General features: G+C 42.7%; 1 protein-coding gene across 2 annotated transcripts in view; it reads left to right on the forward strand.

Moving 5' to 3' along the window:
- Positions 1–350: 350 nt before the first annotated feature.
- The window catches only part of RRAS2 (RAS related 2), a 73,383-nt gene continuing 48,741 nt past the window's right edge, over positions 351–24,992 (forward strand). Inside the window, exon 1 of one of the 2 annotated variants that reach the window (XM_067540730.1) lies at positions 351–372. Coding sequence is in view for 1 of the 2 variants with exons in the window: in XM_067540728.1 (XP_067396829.1) it covers positions 1,169–1,273 (105 nt within the window). In the remaining variant the exon portion in view is untranslated. Of the gene's footprint in view, positions 373–897; positions 1,274–24,992 lie in introns of those variants that run through there. The other variant, XM_067540728.1, reaches the window with a different exon arrangement.

Below are 24,992 nucleotides of genomic sequence, written 5' to 3' on the forward strand. Positions count from 1 at the left end.
TTAGTCCGTGACAGTGGTTTGTATCACGTATGGAAAGGTTTCAGGTCTGCCGATGACCCTGTTTTGAACATACAGTGTGGTAAAAATGCTAAGTCCTGGCTGAAAATGGGACTTTAGGTGCCTCGAATTGGATTCCTGAAATGAATGAACGGCAATGATCATTTTTTGCTCTAATCTCTTTGTTCCTCTGTTCCCCATCTGTAATAGAGGCATCACCATCTCTTCCTGGGTGTTGGGAAGAGAAGTTCGTTTATGTCTGTGAAGCGCTGCGCTAGTGCCTCCGAAAAACCCACGAGGGAATTAATTCTGTAATTCAGCCCTTGTAAACATGGCGGGGGGGACGGACGGACGGACGGACACACTCTGAATCAGGTATGTACAATTAAACCCTGGATCGCGGTCCGGTCTGCGAGCCTCCGCCCTGCTGCGCGCTGAAGGCGGCAGGAGCCCTCCCGCTCGACCCGGATCATGGAATCACAGCCCGTGTGGCGGCTGGCTGAGGCTTGCACAGGCCACCTTCGGTCTGTGGCGGCGCCACTCGCCCGTGCCTGCCTGTGCCCCCTGGCTGGTTCGCGGTGCGGTGCAGCGCTCCCCTCCGCTCGGGATCCTGCCCGCGGCCGCGGGGGCTGGCTGGGCGGGCCTGTGTGTTTGCAGCCCGAGGGCAGGCAGCTGTGCCTAGGTCCCTCCCTGCGCAGGCGGGTGGGAGGATGGTGCAGCCGGAGCCTCACTCGCAGCCCCCTCCCCGGGGCGGCCACACGCGTCCCTTGCACCTGGCGCGGGCGCGGCTCCGCTCCGTGCCCGCCCCCCGCCCCCCTCCCTCCGTCCCTCATGAATATTCATTAGGATTAACATAATGAGGATCCCCGGCCCCGCCCTCCCCCCCCGACGGCCATTTGTGTAGCCGCGCCGGGGCCGCCGCAGCTGCTTTCGCTCCAATCTGAGCCCGCGGCCGCCGCGCGCTGAGAGGAGCCCGGCTGGGGTCGGGGCTCGCGGCGCGGATCTGCTGCCTCTGCCGCCGCCGCCCCTCCGCCGCTCTCCGGGGCCTGCCGCCGCCGCCCCGCGCAGGAGGAGCAGGAGCGGGGCCTGCGGCTCCTCGTCCCGGCCCGCGCAGGGAGGGACCCGGAGTCCGGACCCGGCGGCGCTGCCCGGCGCTTGGCTCGGCTCCCCGATGGCCGCGGGCTGCAGGGACGGGCCGGGGCAGGAGAAGTACCGGCTGGTGGTGGTGGGCGGCGGCGGCGTGGGCAAGTCGGCCCTGACCATCCAGTTCATCCAGGTAAGGGGCGCGGGGGCCGCGCTGAGCCCCAGGCTCCCTCCCGGGTGGGGCTGCCCCGGCGCCCGCCCGCCCGCCCGCGGCTGGGTGGAGGCGAGGCCGCGCGCTGCTTTGGCCCCAGGGGGCTCCTGGGCGGAGGCTTGGCCATTGTCGGGGGCCCTGCCCGGTTCCCACGCGCGGCGGGCTGGACGCCGCCCCGCCGGCAGAGCTCCCGGGTGGGGGTGCCGGGGTGTGGACCTCGCGGGCTGGCTGCATCGAGGTGGGCAGTGAGTGAAGAACCGGGTTCAGGACCCGCCGCCTTAGCGGGGACTCGCAGCCTGACCTTGAGCGGGTCCGGTGGCCGCCTGGTGCCTCAGTTGCTCTCACCTGTGAAACCGGGCCGAAGTGGCTCTTCCCGGACGCGTTGTCAGAGGCGTTGTCCGCTTTAGGTCTAGGTCGCGAGCAAACAGCAGGGAAGCTTCTGGAGAGGGAGCGCTGCCCCATGCCCCACGTTGGCTGTTTTCATAGAGCCCTGTTTGAAACCAGTGTTGCTTTTCCAAGCCCGCTGATTGGACATGCCTCCTCTTCTGTTATATCCAGTACCCTGGGGGCAGAGGTATTCCCAGTCATCTTTGCATAGTACCTCAGTACTCTCCCTTTCCTACCAATTGCACTATTTTAAAATGCTTTCCCATTAGAATTTGCTGCTTGGCCAGTGACATGACAGACAATGCTACAATCTAATGGCTTTCCCCAACTACAAGAGTGATGATCTCTCTACATACAACTGGGGGGAAATATTGAAAGGTGTGACTTGTATGTCAGAAACTGCTACTTGCTGGACTGTAATTACTAAAAATAACTGGTTGTGGAAAGTGAAGAGACCTGTTAGAACGTGCTCATTTCCAAGTACATAATTTCCTGTGAGCAACAAGAAAATAAGATGGTGGTTGGATTTATGTGGGCAACTGAGGCTTAAGGAGAGGGGTGTGGATGGGTGGGTGGTGGCTGGAGGGCATGCATAGCAAAGTGAAGGAGAATGTGGGTATTGCAGCCTCTGTCCAGCTGAAGGTTTTTATTAAAATAATGAGTGATTTAGCTCCTGTTGTTGACATAATACATTGTTGTTTGGCAGGCAGAGTTGCCATATTAAGAACAGGGGCTGTTTATGACTCTGCTGTTGCTTCTCTGTAGAAGCACTAAGACAGCATAATATCAAGATCAAATTTTATCAAAGGCTTTTATCAGAACAATATAGGTTCTCTTTTTAAAAGAGAGAATTCTGCAATATCTGATGGAGTTGCTAGAGAAGTACTGACGTGCTGTACAGCTGTGTACTGGATCGAGTCAACCCTGACTGAGGTTACGTCTTCACTAGAAATGCTGCAGCTGGGCTGCTGTAGCCCTTCACTGTAGATGCACACTACAGCAATGGGCGGGGTTCTCCCATCTCTAAAGTTAATGCACCTCTCTGAAGCCTTATCTACACTAGAAAGGTAAGTTGACCTATTTTAAGTTGATTTACAGCTAGCACAGTAATTATTGTGGTGGTGCATGTCTGCACTACCTTCCTTGGGTTAATGGTTTGCATCCTCACCAGGAGCATTTCCACCAACCTAAGGGGGGCAGTGTGGGGAACTGAGAGATGGGTCTCTCAGCTCTCTCCTGGGAGCCTAGCTGCCCAAAAGCTCCGGAGTTCATGGCATGCTGCCCCTCCCACTCCCAGCATCCCAGCAGGAGCCAGGGGAAGCCTCCCTTGGCATCTCCCCTCTCCGTTTCCCTCACCCCATCCCGGGGAGCCAGGGGAAGTGGCCTGGGGCCTCTCATCCCCGGGAAGCAGGGTACAGCTCCCTGCCGCCTGCTCCCCACTGGGAGCTGGGGCAGCTTTGTCCATGTTATGGCTCAGACATGACATTGACAAGGCTGCCCCGGCTCCTGGTGGGGAATGGGTGGAGAAGCCATGGGTCCAGGGTCCAGCTCTCATTCTTGTCAATTTCAGAACTCTGCTGAAGGTGGGAGGAGCTGGAGCCCTGAAATTTATAAGAATGACAGCCAATGTAAGGAATGCAGTGTCTACACTGACACAGCCTTGCCTTATCTATGCCGACATAAACTCTACACCTCTCATTGAAGTGGTTTTATTATGTCGGCATAGCAATGCAGTTATATCGGAGAAAGGAATATTTGAATGTGTGCACCTCCACTGTTTTGTCAACAAAAACTGACTTTTGTCGACAGAACTCTCTAATGTAGACCAGCCGAGAGGGACATAACTGAGTTAACTGAAAAATTCTTCTGTCAGACTAGGGCAGTCTATACCAGGACTTAAAACATTTTAACTATGCTGGTCATGGGTGTGGATTTTTCACACCTCTTAGTGATGTAGCTGAGTTGAGCTAACTTTTTAGTGTAGACCTATCCTGAAGGACATCTAATTTGTGCTTGTTTTGTTTTGCTATTGCTGTATGCTTAAACTCCAGATCATTAGAGCCACTATTCTGTTACTTTCCTGTTTCAGGAAAGGCAACAGAACAGGTAGGATTATGTATCTCAGTCCTATTAGAAATGTCCCCTTTCCTGTTTTACCTTTTTCTTCTCCCATATCTCATTTAATTTTTTTCCCATTCCCCATTTCTGTTCATTGTTTTTGGCATCAGTAATACTAGCTTGAAGGCATTTTAAAAACAACTCTCTGAAGATGTTCAGATCATACCTGGGTCTTTTAATTTTATTAATTGTACTAGAATGGGTGACAACGGAGTAACACATTGTGGTAAGGGAAGGAGAATAGGGTGGATTTTTCTGTACAGATTCCTCCTCTAGTTAGGAGTATGACAGCAATATAGAAAGTGCTGCCTTGGAATACTAATTCTCATATGTATCACCCTTGTGCATGCTCATTTAGCCATATTAAAAAATGTTCTGATGGGGTAGTAGATTCTGCAGTGTAGGCCAAATTAAGTTTTCTGTACAATTATTTTCTAAAGCTGGGAAGAGGCATTGGATACATGATTGCCTAGAAAAGCTAGTGCTCTACAAAGCGTTATAATAGGTCTTTTGAAAGCTACTTATAGTCTTAATAACAATTGATATCTGTGTTGGACAGTTGTTGTACATTTGGGACTATTTGGATGAGGCATTTTAAACCAGAATGGAAAAACTGTGCAGTAGAAACTGAAATGCAGCCATTAAATGAGCCATAAGTATCTGTTATATGATGTAGCTGCCTTGTTTTACGGACATATTGTTTTTGGCTAGCTGCCAAATTTTATTTTTGGCTATTAGTTTGGATTGCTTCAAAAAATTTTTGTGCAAGAATTGCAGGAGAGGAATCCACACTGAGACATGGTAAGATTAGAATAATTGTAAATCTTTTACTAAATTCATCAGGTTCTTCCTTGCTTGTAGCTGCAGATAATTAGTTTACCCCTTGATGAATGAAGCTAAAATTTACAGAATACCATTCCGATTAAAACTTGGTACAGTTGCCTAGATGGTATTGCCTGTGCAGTCTTGCCTGCACACACACATTACGTGAAGCAGGCAGTGGGTGTCAGCAACCGGCATAGCGGCACTAGTGCTAAACAAGACTTAACTGCAACTGTGGCTCTCTAGATCTCAGCGTGTGATCCAATGGCATGGTTTTTCTTCATGCTTTCTGGGACTTAATTACTGTGCAGTGGCATTAATACTATAGGGCAAGAGTTCTTAAACTTTTTGCTGGGACCCCCTTTGAAAATATTTCAGGCTGTGACAATCCACCCCAAAAGAGATGACACCCACCAATGCCACTCCACCCTTACCAGCATGTGCGGTGGCTGACAGCTTGCGACCACCCCATAATAACCTTGCGACCTGCTGAAGGGTTGCAACCCCCAGTTTGAGAACCCCTGCTATAGGGTATTGCAGATTCTGCTTGTTGCCTGGAGAGGATGGGAAGGGACTGCCATCTTTATGAGATTCCTTAGCAGAGAGTTTCTGACTCTTAAAGTGTATCTACACTTGGATCTGGGGGTCTGATTTCCACATCGAGGAGATATACTTGCTCTAGCTCTCATTAAGCTAGTTACCAGAAATAGAATGTAGCCTCTCTGGGATAGGTTACTACTTCAAGTACATGCCTGGGGTCTCTGATGGATGGCAAGTACTCAGGGCGACTAGCCCTTCCTGTTGCTTGCACTGCTGCAGCTACCTTCTATTTTTAGTACAGTAGCTTGAGAGCCTGCAAGAGTGTGTCTCCTAGAGCTGGGAATTATGCCTACTGCTCCAAGTGTAGACATATCCTTAGAATTTAAAGCATTTTTGAAGTTAGTTCTTCAATCCTTGCTGTGCGGTTCTAGGGGCAGCAAAAGAAGCTGCTTAATAGGTCCTCATGTCACAGGACCAGGGACTAGAGGTCAGGAAACTCTTATGCCTGCAGTGTTACAAAGGCAGTTGCTTTTGTAGCATAAGGATTCATTCTTTTGCTGCTCTTCTGTGGCAAATCAGGTATTTTTTTAACGGTTGCTAAATAAATCTCTCTTTGAGAACTATGAAAATTACAATCTGTACTGTCTTTTTTTTTATTTATTTAAATCAGTTGCTTTAAGCAAGTTGCACAGTTCACTTCAGAACTTCATAGGATTAAACAGTAAACTCAATTGATGATTGCATTACCTAATACCAAATAGAAAGGCTCTGTCCACACTATGCTGGTTAACTGGGGTATAACCAGCAATTATGTGGCTGGATCTAAACATGGCTTTTGTTTGCACAGCATAGGTGCCAAGGTTACTAATTTTAACCCTTATAGTATTTCACCCCTGTCATAGGGCTAATTTGGCACTGTTCCTGAAACCAGTTCAGCATGCTGTTTTTGCAGTCCAGAGAGGACTGCTGAACCATGTTTGTGTAACTAGTTAGACTGGTGGTGCTGCCTTCCAGCACTGTGTGGTAGAATGTCAAGAGTGTGTGGCCTTGCGTGATGCTCTGTATCTATTCACAGGACACTGTCCCTACTGAGGCACTATGGGACAGATGCTTAGATTTTTCCAGAATGCTCCAATAAATAGTTAGTGAGTGTGGTAGGTACAAATGCACAAGCATTGCTGTGATGGCAGAAAAGCTACTGTGTGGAGACGAACTGCCACTTGTAACAAGGTGACTTTTTTATCGGTTACAAAATTTTGGTTCCATGGAAGTCATTGGGATCTTCGTTATTGATGTCAGTGGAGCCAGGATTTTATTTGACTATTATAGTAGAGTTTAGGAGCCTTAATCAATTTCATCCTGGAAGTAAAAGCCACTTCATGTATTTCTAGAAATCAGTTGTGTTTTAGCACTGTACAGCAACACAACAGTTTAGGACAGGAAGTGAGGAAGAATAGTATATCCAAATGAAGTTGTAGAAAAAATGCAGTCAAGCTGGAATTTGTCCAAAACATCATAGCTTTAATGCTAATACTTCCAGATCCTGAAATATAATAGTAGACCATGCTACAACAATGAAATTAAGAGGTTAATTTTTGTTCTATACTTTTAATTTACGTTAAAACCTTATTACCCCAATCTCATATTTTTCATAAAACTATACATTTCCTTAGGCAAGTGCCTTTAAATATTTTTTTAATCCTTTAACTTTTAAGTAATTGTGGTGCACTGAAGTGGAATTGTGTGATAGTTCTGACTTTTTTCCCCTCCAGAATACAATAAATGGCCGATTATGTTCAGATACAGAAGTCAGTTGGCAGGTTACGTTTCAAATAAAGAGGTCATCTTAACAGGTTGCAGTTCAGTGGGCTAAAATAGCAGGAAATTAGTGACTTTATGTTGTGGGGCTGGGGGGTGCTGTGCGGCACACACAGCTGTTGCCACAATAGCTTTTCTCCACCTGTTGTGCAGTGGCCTGTCAGAAAATACCCCACATTCCCTTCTTATTCAACCCTTTGTAACGTTCCATGTTTCCTAGCTCAAAGAAATGGATCCTAGTGAATACTTATACACTCTTTCCACTTTTATTTTACAATCTTGTAGTTTTTAATGCCTAAACTGAGGAATCTGTAGTCATCAATTATAAACAATGTACTGATGTTCTGTCAGTGCCACAAGTTTACTAGAAGCATTTCAAGCTACTCCGCAAAACAGTAGAAGTATTTAATCTGAAATATTACAAGTTTAGACATCTGTACAATACTAGCAATTGTAATAGAATCCTGAAAGTCATCCCCACAAATGTTTCTTTCAGAATCTCTCTTCTATCGCAAAAGTAACATAATCTAGCATACTGAGTAGACTGCAGTGATTTACAAGAATTTACTCATTCATAAATGTCACTTAAACCTTGAGATGACATTGATTGGATGTAACTGAGTACAGGTCAGTTGAAATTTTAGTTCAACATTAAGTTGATTTAAAACATGTTAATGCAACAATATGCTAGAGGAGGTTGAATGTGTAAGAGTACTTTAAAATGAGTTTAATTTAGTAAAATTATAGCAAGGGAAAAGTGAAAGTAAAAATGACTTTGGGTCCTTCATTGTCTTTTTTTTTTTACTAGTTTGGCTCAGTTTACAAGTGAGAGATTATTCTAAATGCCACAGCTACAAATCAAGAGATGTTCTTTCTGTTGCTTACATAATTGCCAGTAATAGAGATTGTGAAATTGGAACTGAGTTGACCATTTTGTTGATGCATTATGTCAGTAGAATGAATTGGAAGTAGTCATCCACAGCTTTATTGGCTCTGCAATACTAAAAGTAGTAAAACATTTGTCTGTGAAGCAGGAATATGACTTGTATACACATGGTGAACAGGTGTTAAGGTGTCACTTCTTATGCTGACATTTTTCTGAGACTGACTGTACTTGAATTAGAATTCATTCTCATTGACTGGACCAAACTAAGGGCTTGTCTACACCTTCCTTGGAGATTCGGCGGCAGTCGACCGGAGTTACGCAAACTATGCAAAAAACTTGCGTAACTCCCATCGACTTCTGTGCTTCTGTTCTGCGCGCTGTCTTCACTGCGCTGCGCCGATGGGAACCGCTTTCCCGTCGACGCAGCGCTATGCCACATGAGAAGGTGGTCTTAATACGTCGATTTCTGGATAGACTGAGTGGATCTTCACTGACCTCTCAGTCAATCCAGGTAAGTCGATCTGACGGTGGCGAATTTGCAGCCGTCAGTGAAGACATAGCCTTAGACTTTTTAACGTAAGTTATCCAGGAGCAGATTGGATCTCAGACTTGGCTGCTGGACACAAATATTAGTGAATCTGTGGTGTGGTTCTATGTTGAAGTTGAGAAGGGGAGGTAGTTGTTACTTTTCAATTTGAAAATTCAGGTTGACTTCAGAGTAAGTTACTAAATGTTTTGACAGTCCCTGATGGCTAATGCTTTGTGCATCTTCAATGGGGTAGACTTGTAGAGGCTTTTATACAATTTCTAGCCTCTGACTAAGCTCCACTAACTACCAGGAACATGTCCTTCAAATAAGTCAGCAAAATCCAGATGGGTGAGATGCCATAGATTCTCGGGCTATGACTGTGTGTGCAGCATGCCAGTTCTGGCATATACCTTTCACTTTGATACACAGAATAAACATTTTTCTTCGGTATAATAGCACAGTCCAACCCAGGCAACCAAAAATTACAACTGTGAAGGAAATGGCATTTTAAGATGATCATCTTGTGCCTTTAAAGGTGGTGGGATAATAAAGAGCCCATAATAATCATTAATACTGGACGTTTCTACAGTTATCTGGAATAACAAGGTGGAAATTGTAACTTTTCTCCGTCTAGACTGAAGCTACCAAGCTGTTCCCTGAAGCACTGCCACATGAAGGTGGTGATGGCTTGTTCAAATTAATTGTAGGTCCAGAGTTTCTCTCAAGTGTGGGGGGTGGAAGCTCTTGATTATATTATATATATGCAGTTGAGGACATAGGCCTTGCCTTTCAGGACTCATGGGAGTATGTGTGTGGTCATAAATACATGACCATGCCATAGAGTGACTTCAGGGAGTATTGCCTGTAGTGCCTGGCATAATGGAATTTGTGCCACAGAGAGAGAATACAGAGACTATTGGATGTACTGCTCTGTGCAGTTGGCCTACGTGAATCAGGCTGGCTAGTGTGAGTGTGAAGTTTATCAAACCACCTTAAAGAGAGATTGCTGAACATCAGTTGTAACACACACGTATATATTAAGGCCTGCACAGGGTGGACTTTGGCACTGTATAAAGGGCTGCCACAAGTCCGTGCCTTATTTAAGACCTGCTGAAGTGGAGGGATAAGCCTTGTGGTGGCCCTTTGCACAGGGCTGAATTTCACCTGCTGTGAAAATGAAGCTCAAGAATCCCCATGATCTTCATAGCATAGCTTGCCTCCCCCTTCCATTTGTGAGCTCCTATCAGCCCTGGGACAATGAAACATTCTCTTTTGAGTACTTAGCTGTCTTTTAACATGATTTTTAGCTTTTGAAAACAAGAAGTACCAGCACCATCCAAACCTGTTCTCCACACCACCAGTAGATACTCCATGGACAATCTGTGGTCAACAAACCACCGTGTGAGAATCAATGAACTAAGTCTGCTAGAGTGTTCTTCTGAGGCTCTCTTTGATTCTTCAGTCACAAATACAGAACTTGAACTACATTGGTTAGCTTAGGGCTGGTGCACACTACCACTTATGTCGGTATAACTTATGTCACTCAGGTGTGTGAATAAACCACCACCATAAGCAACGTAAGTTACACCAATCTAAGCGCTGGTGTGGACAGTGCTGTGTCAATGGGAGAGCTTCTCCTGCTGATCTAGCTACCGGTGCTCACAGAGATTTTGTTATGTTGATAGGAAAGCTCTCTCCTGTCGGCATAGAGCATCTTCACCAGACATGCTACAGCAGCGCAGCTACGCTGATGTTGTGCTTCTAGTGTAGACTAGCCCTTACAGTAGCAGAGAATCGTTGGTTTCATCCTGACTTCTGTGTGGAAAGACATGCATTAAAGGCAATTCAAGTCTGAGTGGTTTTAAGATCTCATTTTCCCTGAGCTTTTAAAAAAAAAAAAAAAAAAAAAAATTAAAAAAAAAAATTTTATTTACTGAATCACTCTTACTACTTACTCCTACTACTCCTAGCTCTGTCATTAAATGACGTTTAATGATGATGGTTGCTTATGAAGTTTAATGATGATGGTTGCTTGTGAAGTTGCTTTGTATTCAGATGACTGAAACAAGTTTCCTCATTTGTGGACTAAATTTGCTCTGAAAAGTCAAACGGTAACAAAACAGGTAGATTTTTTTCTCTCCACCAGTTTTATACGTATTTAAAATCATTTCTTAACAATTCAGCTTCATTTTCTCAACTTTAACAGCCATGCTGCCTGCTGTCCTACTTTAGCAGAGCTTTGTGTTCAGGAGTAATTTAGAAATAGCAGGGCAGCATTTTTCATTTAGTTTTACATATTTTCCTTTGATTAGATGAGCATGTAAAGTAGACGTGACTTTATCTTTAAAATCTCATTCCTAACTCTCATATATTCAATAGTTGCATAACTTGAGATGTTCATAGAGTACCCATGCTGCTTTATAGATGACAGTCCATGCCCCAAAGGACTTTCAGTCTAAATTAGATCCAACACAAAAGGGGAGACAAGTATTAAAAAGGGTAGGATACAGGAAGAGAGGACAAAGATGATACAGTGAAAACATGATTGCTTTGTCTAGCTAGGAATGCTTATTAAAGGTTTCTAGGGTTCTTTTTATTTAAAATATTGTGAGCGAGATATAGAGGCTGCTTCTGTTTGTCAGCAGTGTAGAGGTCTGGGGATGTGAAACTAATTGACCTTGAAAGCTGAAGTCCTACCTGTTCTGCTAGTGGGTTACTTTTTATCTCCCTTAAGAATAGTGATATGCCCTGGTGTCCTTGAACAAAATTTCCTTGTCCCAACCACCTTTGTGCAGTAATCTGCCCATATTCTTCCTGTCACTCCTGCAACTGGACTGCACTCCTGCAACTGGTGCAGGAGTAGTTGTAAAATGCTCTGAGGTAGCAGATGTCATAAATGGGAGGCATTTCTTTGCCCTTTGTATTGTTTAAGAACTCTTAGAAGAGAGCAAATAGAGATATTTACTTAAGCTGTATTGGTTCTCTTGACTTTCTCTGCTCTATACACCTCAAGGACAGGTTATACTTGTGTATTTAGACTAGTCACATAATCACATGCAGAAATAAAATGCTTTTATGTACTGTAGAAAGGGTCATCTTAAACTTGGAGTGCGAAGTGTGGTCTATGGCAGGGATGGCTAAACTTACTGACCATCCAGGCCGTCCCTAGGGGGGCCTGGGGCATGGGAGACTGCCTTCGGGCTTTGAACCTGGCTCGCAGGGTACAGGAGGCTGGCACTGGGCTCCCAGGCAAGGCGCAGGAGACTGTCGCCCGGCTTCCTAGGATTCTGATGGCTACTGCCTGCCTCCCAGCTGGGGCCAGGTGGGAAGCAGGCTGCTGCTGCTCTGCTTCCCAAGAAGTTGGCGGCTGCCGCCTAGCTTCCCAGCTGGGACCAGGCAGGACATGGGCGGCTGCCTCCTAGAATGTGAGGGCTTACAGGACCAGGGGACCAGCACGGGGACCCCTCAAAAGTGTGGGGCCCGGGGTGGTTGCCCCAATTCACCCTACCCTAGGGATGACTCTGTGCATACAATAATCTTCAGAATTTGAGAGCTGTGGCGCGCCTGCTGGGGCTCTGGGCTCTAGGCTCCAGCCCTGTGGGGTGTGTGTGCCCCCAGTCTGGTAGGTGGAGAATGGAAGGGAGGAGGAGAGAGGTGCGGGGGATGTGGATTGGCTTCCCCGGTCTATAGCAGTGATTCTCAGCTGGAGGTCTGTGGCCCCCTGGAGGTCTGCGAGCAGTTTCACGGGGCTCATCAAGCAGGGCCAGTTGGAGCCTTGGCACCCGCTGGCTGAAGCTTGGAGCCCTGAGCCGTCCAGGCGTCCTATGGGGCTGGAGCACCCTCACCCTCCCCACCCGCAATTGAAGCCCACAATGCACCCCCCCCCCAGCACCCTCTGGGTTGTGGAGTTTATAGCCTATGGGGGGGGGGGCCTCTAAAAGAGAGAGGTTGAGAACCCCTGGTCTATACATTACTGTTTTTAATAATCTTCCCCTGGTCTATACATTACTGTTTTTAATAATCTTCCTGGGGAAAAAAAAATCTGCTTTAGTGTTTCTTTGCTAGTTCAATTCTAAGTGACTAATCTAGTTCGTGTTTATGTTCGCACTCTAAACATGTTTAAACATTTTGTATTATGTAAATATTATTCAAAATGTTAAGAGGAGGAGCCAAGTGGTGGTGTAGCAGCACATTGTGCTGTCCCTTGTGAAGTGGTTGTGATGAGCATTTGGCCTGTGGTGTGCTCAGTCTGGGGTCATATCCTCAAGAAACAACATATCTGCAAGAAACACAATGGAAAGGCTCTTGGAAACGTCAATGAGCTGTCTTGAGAGGTCCAAGGCCTCAGATGGCATGGGAGCAGGGTGGAGATTAGTAAAGAAGTGAAGAAGGAATGGATTTTAATGCCCTTAATCTTCTTTCCCCAACCACGTGCAAGGAGAACAAGCTGTGGACCTCAGCGCTGATAAAAAGGATTAACATGTCTCAAGAACTAGTATATGTGGTTGACTTTTTGTATTACTGTAGTGCCCAGGAACGCTAGTCTTGGATCAGGACCCTTGTACTATATAGACAAAACACAAATATGAGTCCCACTTAAAAAAGTTTACAGTCTTAAGTATAAGATGAGACATAGCAATTTTGTACAGACTGGAGTACAAGGAAACAGTGAGACAAAATTGGTCAGCAAGAGAGGCAATGATCTTGGCACACCGTCTGACGGTTATTGTCATTTTTTCTTTTTGCAGGCACCACAGCAAAGGAGGGTTTCTTAAGAAAATTTTAAAAAAAGATGATGATGTAGCTTTGCAGGTATTTATAGAGTGCTCCTTCCAAGCATGAAGGGATCTTGGGAGAAAGCAAGGGAGGTGCTTGTTTGAGAACTTAACAGGTGGGTGATGGAGGCTGGTATGGGCCAATCAGAGGCAAGAGTTGACATCTTAATAATGGGTAAGAGATAATGGATGGGGGTAGGCCATGAAAGGCATTGAAAGTGAAGACAGCCTGTTCCTTGTGATAGAGAAGAGGGAGACAGTTGAGGGCTGTAAAGAGAGAAGTAATATGGTCAAAGTCATGGGCTGGGACAATGATCTTTGCAGTAGCATTCTGAATAGAGATGAGCAGGGCAAGTCTGCATTTTTTAAGATCCCAAAATGATGTTTCAGTAATGGAGACATGAGCCTGAACAAGAGTTTCAGCTTTTTAGATGTATAGGAAAAGCTGTATCTTAGAGATGTAAGATAGAAAGACTTCACAATCTCTTTATGAAAGTCTCAGTAGGCAGATAATAAGTATTAAAAGCTAACTGGATGCCAGAGGCAGATCAATGACACCCTCCTTTTTTGACATGCCAACTGGGAAGAACTCTACCATGAGCCGAATGCATGAACACTAGTTTTTGTGGAAACCTTTATCCAGGAGACAGCTGTGAGACAGTTTCAATTGTTGGAGAATCAAAGTTCAGGTATTAATGGCTCTATCTATAATTGTCACATGAAGATCTCTGGGGTTCACATTTGTTACTGAAAGCACTATAATCACAGATGGTAAAGTGATAGTTCATTCAGGAGCTTCCCTTAGATGTGTAAGGAAATCTTTGTATCATTACACAGTGCAATGTGAAAAACTTCTGTATTTTACAACTGCAGTAACTCAAAATATTGACATTTAAGGCTAAGGGTCAGATTTTTCTGGTAAACTTCATTTTCTCTGTAGTATGAGCTGGGCCTTACTTTGTAGATAATCAGAATCATTATATAATGTACTGAAAGCTGTAAAACTACAGTTAAACCTGGCTACTGCATTTGCTTAATTTTATCTGTCAGAATAAAGAATGAAAAATGAGACCAGTGGCATCTATGAAATCCTGTCTCTGCAGATTGAGGAAATAGTGGTTATTAATATCTTCTGCAAAAATCTTTGTCTTCACAGTATAGGGAGAATAAATGGATTGCAACAAGTTCTGTGGTTGGAGATGGTGGTACTTTAATTAAACTTAATGCCATGAGCAGTTATTCCTGTTACACTTTTTTTAGGAAAGCCCCTTTACTTGTCTTGTGAACATGAAATGCCTTTCATGGTAGGCATGTGTATATGCTGCCACCTAAAGTGCTGGAGATGGTAGAATCTTTCAGGATTAGTCAGTTAAGACTATGTAGAAGGGGCATTCCTTCAATAGTTCACACTTACAGCTACTTGCTTGGGCACCGTAAGGAGATGGCAAGAACTGATCTATGCTTTTTTTTGTATAAAGTGACCCACGACTTAATATTATCCTGTATGCATTAGTTCACTCTAACTGCACAGTTGTTCATAAACTGGTTTACTGGAACACTAACAATAGGTTGTGCATTTACTCTTAAACTCTCTCTCTAGTGTGGGGGGTTTAGGCTAGTTTCTTACATAAAGAGTAGCCTTCTGAATGGTGAAGTCGTCCCTTGATTCCATCATCGATGGAAATCCTCCCTGTTTCCAATATTGATCATGCACTTTCCAGATATTATTAGAAATGTGTAGTGGTGAACCCTATTTAGTATATGCCTCCAGGCATGCTGTCATAGATCAGTTTAACCAACTGATTAATGCTGGGTATTTTTCCCCACCAATGCAGCTATCCTATGAAAACCTTAACATGTAAATAGGATCCTGAAATGTCACTTCTGTGCTATTTGTCATGTACACACAATGTCCAAATCACTGAAGTGTTGAGTATACCCAGGTTTGTTTCCTTAGACATTAATTAATTAGGCCTATGTATGAGCAAAAGATCTATTCCAGTATTGGTTGTTACCATGCATTCCTAACTACTGTTTGGTAGGATTATCACTTGAGGACAATATCCTGGCTCATTCAATCATTTGTCAGTGATGATAGCAGCTGTCAGGTTAGTCACAAAACACTAATTTTTTTTGCAAAGTAGCTACTATAATTGTAGTTTATTACATATTTAATTTATGTACTTCGAGGAGGTACCTAATAGCTTTTATAAATCTGAAGAAATAAACTAAAATACACAGTACAAAATAAAAAATAACACTATATCACACCTTTTTAGTATGCTGTGAAGTTTAGCAAATCCGAGCTGTGGATTGCTCAGCTTCATGCATGGAAAGCAATATCTGGATTGTTAAGGCAGAACACAAAACCAGAGGCCTGAAAAAAGGAGGTGAGAGATCTTCTTCTAGTCTTGGAACATTGGGGTCTGTCAATCAAGGCTACATATATCCAAGGCAAAAACAATGAAATTGCTGACTGGCAATGCCAGTGTTTTGTGGAGGCAGGGGAGTGAACTAAATCAAATGGTCTAAAAACTAAATGAACAGAGATGTGATTTCTCTCTTCTTCCTCACCCTCCTTTCAGGGTAGGCCTCTCTTCTGCATGTTGGATCACATACTGAAGAGGTGAAGGGTTTTTTTAATCAGTCACTGAGGCAGAGAGCGTGGATACATTATATTAGGTCTTCTGGCTTACTTTTGCTCTTACCAATTTGGCCTGCAAGATAAACTGGGGCCAAGCAAGAGTAATATTTACTATCCCATGGTGCTCCAGATGCCTGTGGTTCCCTAGGGTTCTTCAGATGATTGCCACCTTGGGACGCCCTCAGACTCTCAGGATCTATTTTTCCCCCTCTTGCGAATTTTTTTTAAAAATCTCAAAATTAACATTGCACTGACAATACTTAGTACAGCTGACAGTGGCAGATACTCTAAGGTTTGGTTTCTTAACATTGTCATCTTATATACTAACCAGCACATCATTATTTCAGGTTGTGAGAGATACATATTAAACTGCCAAAGGCTTTGGTCACGGTGAAGTTTCAGATGTGTCAGCCTGTTTCTGTATCAATGGTGAGCTTTAAATAAAGCTGTTCTGTGGCTGCGTCAGTGCAGCTGACATTTTCATTCTTCTGCAATTAAACATAACTGGAAAGGATTTCAAAATTTCACACACCTACAAAGCTATCAAGTTTTTGTCTTGCTGTGTGATATATTTCACAGCTGATGTCTCTAGATCAGTACAATACCACATCTCTTCCCAGTATTCTTGATAAACCTTGAAACTTAGATTACATGTTTGAAATTACTGCAGGAGAGTAATATCTCATCTGGAGAGCCCTCTATAGCAGAAGATGACATCAATAGGGAGTTGTGCTGCTTATGTGACTTTGATGGATATTGTTAATATAAGAGCTGATGTCAACTTTTAATAAATGAGCTTCTTTAAAAGCAGCCTCACCATTACTGGCCTATTTGAGGCCCAGGGCAGCTTTAGTAAAACTGCTGATGAGTTTTCTAAACAGTCTGTTTTTGATGTTCACAGAATTACTGAAACAAAACACCCCTTTAGTTTTAGTTAGCATTAAATACATAAATGCCTCCATCTATTCACTCCTCTACCTACCATCTTTGGTTCTGATAGGATAATCTAAGCTTTGCCTGTAAAATTTACCCAACTTCTTGTAGCCTGAGGACTAAGCCTAGGAGTCATTGTACAAAATACTTGTGCTGTGGTGTAATTTTAAATAGATAACACAGCTGTGTATTACTTACTGTGTGCAGAATCGAATTAAATTGGTTGATACATTTCCTTTACTCCCCCCCCACCAATGTGCCTTACTATGTCTCTTGCCTTTGTTATAATTGTTCTCTTACTGGCTTCACTGTTTTCTGCAATTCATCACTTTGTCTCTTTCCTTTCTTACACAGTTGTTGAGCTCCTCCCAGGTATCTTTTTGTCTCCTTGCCCTTCCCCCATCCCCCTCCTCCACACACTCCTCTGAATTACCTCATCAGTCTCTCTCCTCATACACTGGTCTTAGAAATATAACTTAGACATTTAACAGAATTAGCCTAGGATTGATACAAAAAATGGAGGAAATGTATATGTGCGTAACTGGAATTCCTATAAGAGTACTAACCCTGGACCCTGTTTGAGAGAAGGATTTATATCTTTTGTATCAGACTCTGACTATTAGGTGTCTGATAAATTTGAACCCATTCCTTCAAGCCTTCTTTGGCTTCTGGAAAGAAAAAGTATTTTCCAGGATGTGGTCTCCAGAGTGCCTCCCCTGTAGGAATTGGGTGACCAGTTTCATGGCCATGGAACCATTTTTGAGCAAAAGATGACTGCTAGCGGTATGCACAATTCCCTGAGTCCTAATGTTCCATAAACTTAGGGTATTAGAAGCCATGGCCCTCGTGTCCCTCTGTTTTTTTTCCTGTGTCCGAGAACTAACCCCTCACTTTCTCCATTATGTTAGTTCTCATAAAATAACGGAACCATTCAGAAGTAGCTTAGGTATAATATATACACTTAAGTTTTAGTTTAGCGTTGTCTTTTCTGTTGAATCTGTGTATGTGGGCTTACCTTGCGTTTTGCCTCAGTATGGTGGATCCAGCTAAGATAATGAGGTTTCACTTGTTCTGCTCTGGTCTCTGCTTCAGATGACATGAAAGTGCCTCTTATGCCTCATGTAGCTGGATCCACTTTTACCACTGTTAGTTGTGCCTGTTGAAAGGGCTGCACAGCTGTTGGGAGCCTTTTCTGCCCTGGGTTTCCTACTCATGCTACCATTGATTCAGCTCCGGTGATGACTGGCTGGTGCCAAACGTTTTGCAAAATACTCGAGGGTAAACAGAGCCTACAAACTGTAACTTTTATTTCTTAGCCCATCCTTGCCAGATAACTTCACTGGTATCTATCCTCCCTTCTGGCTTGGGTAGGATTGCTCACAGATGGAGCAGGGGAAATGGTAGAGACAATTTTGAGATCACAAACACCATAGTTCAAATAGCTTGAATTTGAGTAAGATATTGCATTTCTAAATTAGAAAGTGGTCACTGGAACTGGGCAGAGTGAATTTCATTTGTTCTAACTGAGTGTTTGTTTTGTACCTAAAAAAAATATCCTGCCCATTAGTAGATTTAACTTTTAAGTCTGCCATCAGGAGTGTTATCATGTAATACTAGATTGGGATTTTTAAGAGCACTACCTTGGTGGGAGGAGAATTTAATATTGTCAGTCTGGAATTAGAATCTTTATAGTCACAGGGACGTGATCAACTTGAAAACAGTGCCTATCTGAATTCTTGCATCTACAGCCTAAGTTGGCTAACTGAAAGATTAGAGGAAATATTTCTCTATTGTTTACTCTTTGCAGCTGTCAGCACTCAGTGCATAGTCAGTTTTGCTGTTATCCTTCAGTCAGTTTTTGCTGTGATGGGAAAGCCCATGTAAATAGTGGAGCAGAAAAATCCATATTTTCTTATTTTAAAAATAAACTAAAATAAAAGGGCATATTAGTCAATATGTCTATGAAAAATGAATTCTTTGGGGGGAAAAAAAGTCAGTTTGGCAGTGTCCCTTTAGGTACTTAAGAACACAAGAGTGCTTTTGCTTGGATATTAATCTTATCTAATTTTTTTAACCTTCATTCACCTCAATAAATGAGTGCACCCAGTCTTCAGAATAGCAAAATAAAAATAAAGATTCTAGAATATTAGTGTACTTGGCTGAGTTGGATTTTTTTGTATTGGGTGAAATCTCCATTTTTACAAAGGCTGAAAAAAGTGATACTTTTTTCATAAATATTTGTCTGATATTCAAGGTTGTAGTTTCAACTTTTCTGTGGTTGTAGGGAGCTCTGACTTTCCATCGTGATAGCTGATATAATACAGGACAAAGAAGTGGGTTGCCTTATCTGTCACCTTCCCAGCAGGTTACATTCCATACATTTCCTAGCAGCTACTTCTCCTCTCCTGCTTTGACTTCTGTTGGAGTGTTTGGAGACTGATATTTTGACATTGAAGAGTTATTTATCAGGCAGGGAAACTGATAAGTGTGATAGCAAATGAATATTCATTTGTCTTTGTATGAATGTATAATACCCTTCTTGTGTGCAAGTAATTGGTGGTAGTTGGGGAGGTAAATATGATAGGGAGGTGAACATGAGCAATCTAAACATGAAAGAATAAATTAATAGCTAGTCCTAATCTTAACTTGATCTGAAAAACACCTTTAACGAAAGCAATGAATCTTAATAGTGTTTCCTGACTTTTAAAAAACTAAAAAAAAAAAAAAAAAAGAGCTAAAGAGCATTTATATATCCCGAACTAGTCTTGCAGTTAATGTTTTTCCAACCTGGAGAGGGGTAAGATCCAGCCTCAGGTTTGGTATGGGGTCTGCCTAGTTAAATTGGGGCCCCACTGTTTGATTCCTAGCTGATAGAGGGTTTGTGCGCATTATGATGAATTTTAGCTTTTTTGTCTGAGCCTTAACAGTTGTCAGGCTTTTGTTAAGATTTCCTCTTCTACTTTCTCTTTCCCATGCTTGGAGAGTTAAGGACTGCAGAAAAATAATCCTGTAATCTGCTAGCCCATCTCCTGTGCCATTGGGTGTGTTACAGTATGGGGAGGAGACAGCTGGTGGGCCTGTTTCCCCTAATAAAATGGAAGAGGAAAAATGCCATTGCTTGCCTTCCCTCACCTCTCCAGCCCCTTTCCCACCTGGGTTTCAGTTTGTCTCCTTGTCACCACTCGGGTGGGGGGATGTTGCAGCTGCTCCAACGACTGAAAGGTTGAGTGAGACTGCTTCCTTGTCTCATTTATCTGATCTGACAGCTGAGAAGCTGTCATATGCAGCAGGAGGGGCAGTGGTTTCTACAGGCCAGAAAGAATGGCCACTAAACTTGTTTTCATTTTTCTCCACCCTCCAAGTTGTTTGTGTCAGGCATATCGAATTGTCCAGGCCCAGGACTGGTACACAATAGAAATCTTAGGACTGTCCCAAGCAAATGGGGGCGGTTGTTCAGAATGGTAGGACCTTCTCATTAAGCCAGAGGTAGGAAATATGTTCCTGCAGTTTTGAAACCTAAGAACTTCTGGAAAATGTGTGTCATGTCATTAGTTCAAGGTGGTTTGTTCACATTCCCTGAGTTACTAAGTCTGTGCCACTCTTTAAAATAAATAAATAAAATAAAAGGGTGTGGGGGGGTGCTCTCTGGAGGATTGTTGGGCAATAGATATTGAACAGCAAATAGGCTAGCCTCAGTTATAGGTATGGATGACTATTAGCCTGGCTAGCACTAGCTATGCTGGTTTTACAGATGGAAAGAAGGGATGATATTGAAACTTTGAGAGTCATTCATCACGTGAATTTATTTTCTACAGCCAGAATAGTTTAAGAAACTGTAGTCCAATATCGATATCTTTGCGGGCTGGACATATAAGGTGTAAAGGACTAACAAAGTGAATTTTCTTTTGTTGACTTGAATGTCCTCTTCATGTATGATCTTGTATCTCAAATGAATACCTACCACCTGTTGCCAGCCCCTGTAATGAGTAGACTCAGCTGATGAAGATACAAATGTATTCATTGTTCTCACTGCAGTTATGCTAGTGCCAGTGGAGACACATGTTAAGTCCACAAATTGATCTGCTGCAAAGAAGAGAACAGAACTGTAGGAAAAACATCTTTAGTAATGGCAAAATAGACAGTTATTAAAAGAAAATATTGGGCTTGTCCCCGTAAAAGGTTAAATCTTTTTCTACGCGTTTATGGACTTACTGATAGTGTTCTGAGGAAGGGCGTTGTGTGTGTATGTAATAGGTGGGGCTGGTCCCACTGCCTTTTAAGGTTGCCTGACACTGCTCTTTAGGCTCTGTTTTCAGTTGCATATAACTTTGCCAAGCTTTAAGCATTTGGATTGAAATTTTCAATGCCAGATGTCTGCCTCAGGCTTTTTTCTGTTTTTGGAAATTTCAGCCAAAATGGTTCAACCATTTTCCAGAGCAAGGTCAGGGGAAAATGTTGGTCTTGCCATTTAATAAAACCACAGCCTCTGGCAACTTTTCCCTTGAAAAGATCTAGTGCCTCTGTGCTTTGCAGTTGTGACTTGGGATGTGCCTTTTGTTTCTGTAAAATTCTGCCCAAATCTGGCAAATTTGAGCGTTTGGAAAAAAAAATCTGTTTGCACATGCTTATTAGAAACTTAGTTTGGCAACTAAAATATTTTAAAGATTTAAAGAAACTGCAACATCATTTCATTTTGAATGGTGTTTTATTCAACCATAAGGACTAGAAACTTCATTAAGCTTTTATTTAAAAGAAAATCTTCTGCAAAAGTTATCAGTGAAGAATGAATGTTACTTGTCCTAGAGAATAAAATGTTTTTCAAGCCCTGTGTAACTGCATTTAACATGACACAATCCAGACGTTCAAAAGTGCTCAGCATCCCTCAGCTCCTGTTTTCAATTAGAGCTGCTTTGTGTGAGGCACTTTTGAGAATCTGACCATATAATTTGAGTGAATAAACTCATTTTATTTGGAATCCATGGTTTAGATGTTCAGAAGTACAAGTTGCAGTTTAGGTGCCTAAGATCTTGACAATCTATCCCCCATAGCATAAATAAGCTTCTGTCCCTAACACTCAGCTAAGTCATCAGACACTTTGGTCTTGTTTCTGAGAAATTTTGCACACTGTGACACACCACAAACATTGCAGTTCTATAGTGGTAGCAGTAGTGAGATCACTAGTGTAGGCACAGGGTTCAGACATTTTTTACCGCTCTCTTCCAGACCCACTCTAAAAGTACTTGACTTGTGCTTGCTGGTGATGAGCATGATACTGAATAGACTATCGTTCTAGGCATTCTGTAGTTAGAGAATGTGTTGCTGATCTCTAAAAATATGAGAATTTAACTTGCTCTGCTGTGGTTTTTAAGCACCTAAGCCTGGTTGCTTATATATTACACACTTTGTCTTCTGTTCACCGAACGCCTTCACCACAGATCAGTACCTCACAGGCATGTGTGAGCGGAAATAGCAATAGGCAAAAAAAACCCTCAAATGTATATTTAAACAGCTCATTCTACAGAAGGTAAACAAACTGAGGAAAAGCTTTACTTCATACATTTCTAAATTTCACACATTTAGGGGACAAGGTCACATGATGAATGTTTGCATCTTGGCTGTGCCTTTAAATAGAATGTGTATGGGTTTTATCATCTGCTGGAGGAACTCTTCAAATAATACTTAGTGTATTTAAATGAAGTAGTTTATTACTTCATAATGGGTTAATCACACTTGGTGGAGGAGCATACATAACACACTCAAAAATTCTCCTGTCTTTCAGAAATGGAGTTTTGGGTAGCTCCTTTCAAGTCTTAACTAATTAAATTAATGAAAACTGAAATGAAGTCCTACTCCCTCCCCACTTTCATTAAGCTATTTTTCTCCTTTTTTTCAATTCTCTTGACCCTACTCCCTCCATACACCTTGTTTCTAAGCATCTGCTTTCCCTTTTTCTGTCAGCTTTGATTCCTTTTCCATGTTTTTTTCCCTTGGTTTTCTCTTCTGCCTCTTTTCAATTACTTCCCGTTATGGAAACCATTCCTTTGGATGAGCAAGACCCCATGCCACATGCTGGAGCCAATAAATGCTGCTACTCCATCAGTTCCATGCGGGTTCCTTCTCTTTACTGGGTAAAGATGGCATATTGTATTATTCTGCTTCCATTTTTTTCCGAGACCAATCACCCTGTGTGATAGCATATGGTCATACCTGTAATCTTGGCTGCATTTGGTACCATCAGGTGAGAGCATTACTTATTAAATTGACCTAGTCTTGTTCTATCACTGTGCTTCTGGCTGGTACTACTTGGGTGGTAAGTAGTCCAGAGTAAAAATGAGATTACTGCTATCCCATGTAGAACTTAAAATTCAAGAAGAAGATTGTTTTTAAGGCTAACTAGGTTATTTCATATAGAAAGAAATCTGTGTGAAATACAGGAATCTTGATACTGTATTATTTATGTTGGAAACATCCTAATTTCTCTCTCCTTTTGCCCTGATTGCCATCTGGTTTGGGTTAGAAGAGACTAATCAGTACAAGATAGACAAGTAACTCGGATAGGTCTTGAAATATAACTTTTCATAAATGTCTTATGAGTAAAAAAGACTAAATTTCTACTCTTACAGTAGCTGTCCACAATCTAACTTTTTATAAAGGAGGTAGGTTTTCAATTACTGCCTGGTTAACCAAGCTAATGTGAAGTTTCAAGAAACTGAGGAAGTAACCAAGTTGTCTAGGGGTGCCCCCTTGTGGCCAGTTAGGGCATGACTTACTATGGCTGGTTTCTGGTGGTCAGATGTTGTGGTTCCTTAGCCCTCTGGCTAAACTCTTGAGTCCTGCCCCTTCCAGGGTATTAGAACCCAAAACAAAAAGGGAAACAGTGAACTTAAAAATCAGAATTGTTTGAGGATTTGTTGACAGGACCCGGCCTTTCTGTTCTGGGCTCGTTTTCGTGTGGCTAGTCCTTTCTTATCTGTTCCAAAAATTGGCGGGTAGCAAGTTGCCTTAAGCTCTTGGCTGGAACCAGACTGCTCTTGTCAAGGAAGTAGATTTTTTTTCTCCTTTGTGGATGGCCTTCATTTGGGCTAGAGCTGCTCCATTTCACTTCCCTCTCCACACTTACCGTTGGCCACATGTATAGCAGAGCAGAGTCAGCTGGGTCCACAGACTCGCCTTAGGCCCCACACTGATAAGGAGAGGGTTATCTGTCCCATCACAGGAACAATGGAAGTCTTACAACTCCAGTACAACTGGTGGCTGCAAAGTCATCTTGTTTATGCTAGTCATATGCTTTTCACTTAATTTAAAAAAAATAAAATAAAAAAATCCCTGCATATTTTTCAATAGAAAACTTTAAACTCTTGTCCTTCTTCACTCGTTTGTGAATGCTTGGTATGCTTTTATGGCATAGCTAATTTGTATATTGAGATTTAGTAAGTGGGTAATTTTAAGCAAAGATTAAGTATTTCAGAACTGCTCATCATAGTACTCTTCTGCCCTTTGTGTTTTCCAGATGCTGATACTTCTCTCTTCAATTGACTTTTTTGGCTAAAAGGAATTTTACATGAACAGGTCATAATCATGTGGTCTTGAAAACACATTCAGTAAGAGTTCCTGTTGTAAATCAGTTCTATGCAGGCTGATCACTGCTTGTAAGTTTAGAAATAGTTTATTTTACAATTTACTCTATGTAAATTATGGTAAAAAATGAGAACAGATTAGGGACAGAAATGATCAACTGGGAAAGCACCTTACTGGAAACCCCCTGCACTGGTTGTCTGAATATACTTGTAGCACTGCTGTACTGAAGAATGATTTTAGAGTTTTGGGCTAGATTCCAGAATTTTGTAGCCTGCACACAGCCTGGAATGGGTTTTGAACAAATCTTTGGCGGGAGAAAGAACCATTAAGCTGACTTCTAGTCTAGTGACCCAAAATGTTTCCTGAGTTTTTGGTGGCTTGGTGCATGGGTTTTGTTTGTTTGGTGTTTTTGTTTTTACATCTAGCTCTGTTTTTTTTAATCTTTTAAAGTTTTGAAAGCAGTTGGTCTCCCATGTGGACAGGTCACACCTGGAATTTTTTACTGAAGTCTGAAAATGCTTTAACCACAATTAATGTAAATAGTCGTACCTTCTGTTAGGAGAAGCTGTCAGTGGTAAACTTATCTCAAGGATCTGTCAGTGCTTCAAAGCAGCAGGTCCAGATATGAATCGCTATACTGTGCTAAAACATGCCTCCAAAGATCCTCTTGT

Source organism: Emydura macquarii, unplaced genomic scaffold, assembly GCF_026122565.2.
Source record: "Emydura macquarii macquarii isolate MOO-44397 ecotype Brisbane River unplaced genomic scaffold, CSIRO-AGI_Emac_v2 contig_587, whole genome shotgun sequence".
NCBI classification, from domain to species: Eukaryota; Metazoa; Chordata; order Testudines; family Chelidae; genus Emydura; species Emydura macquarii.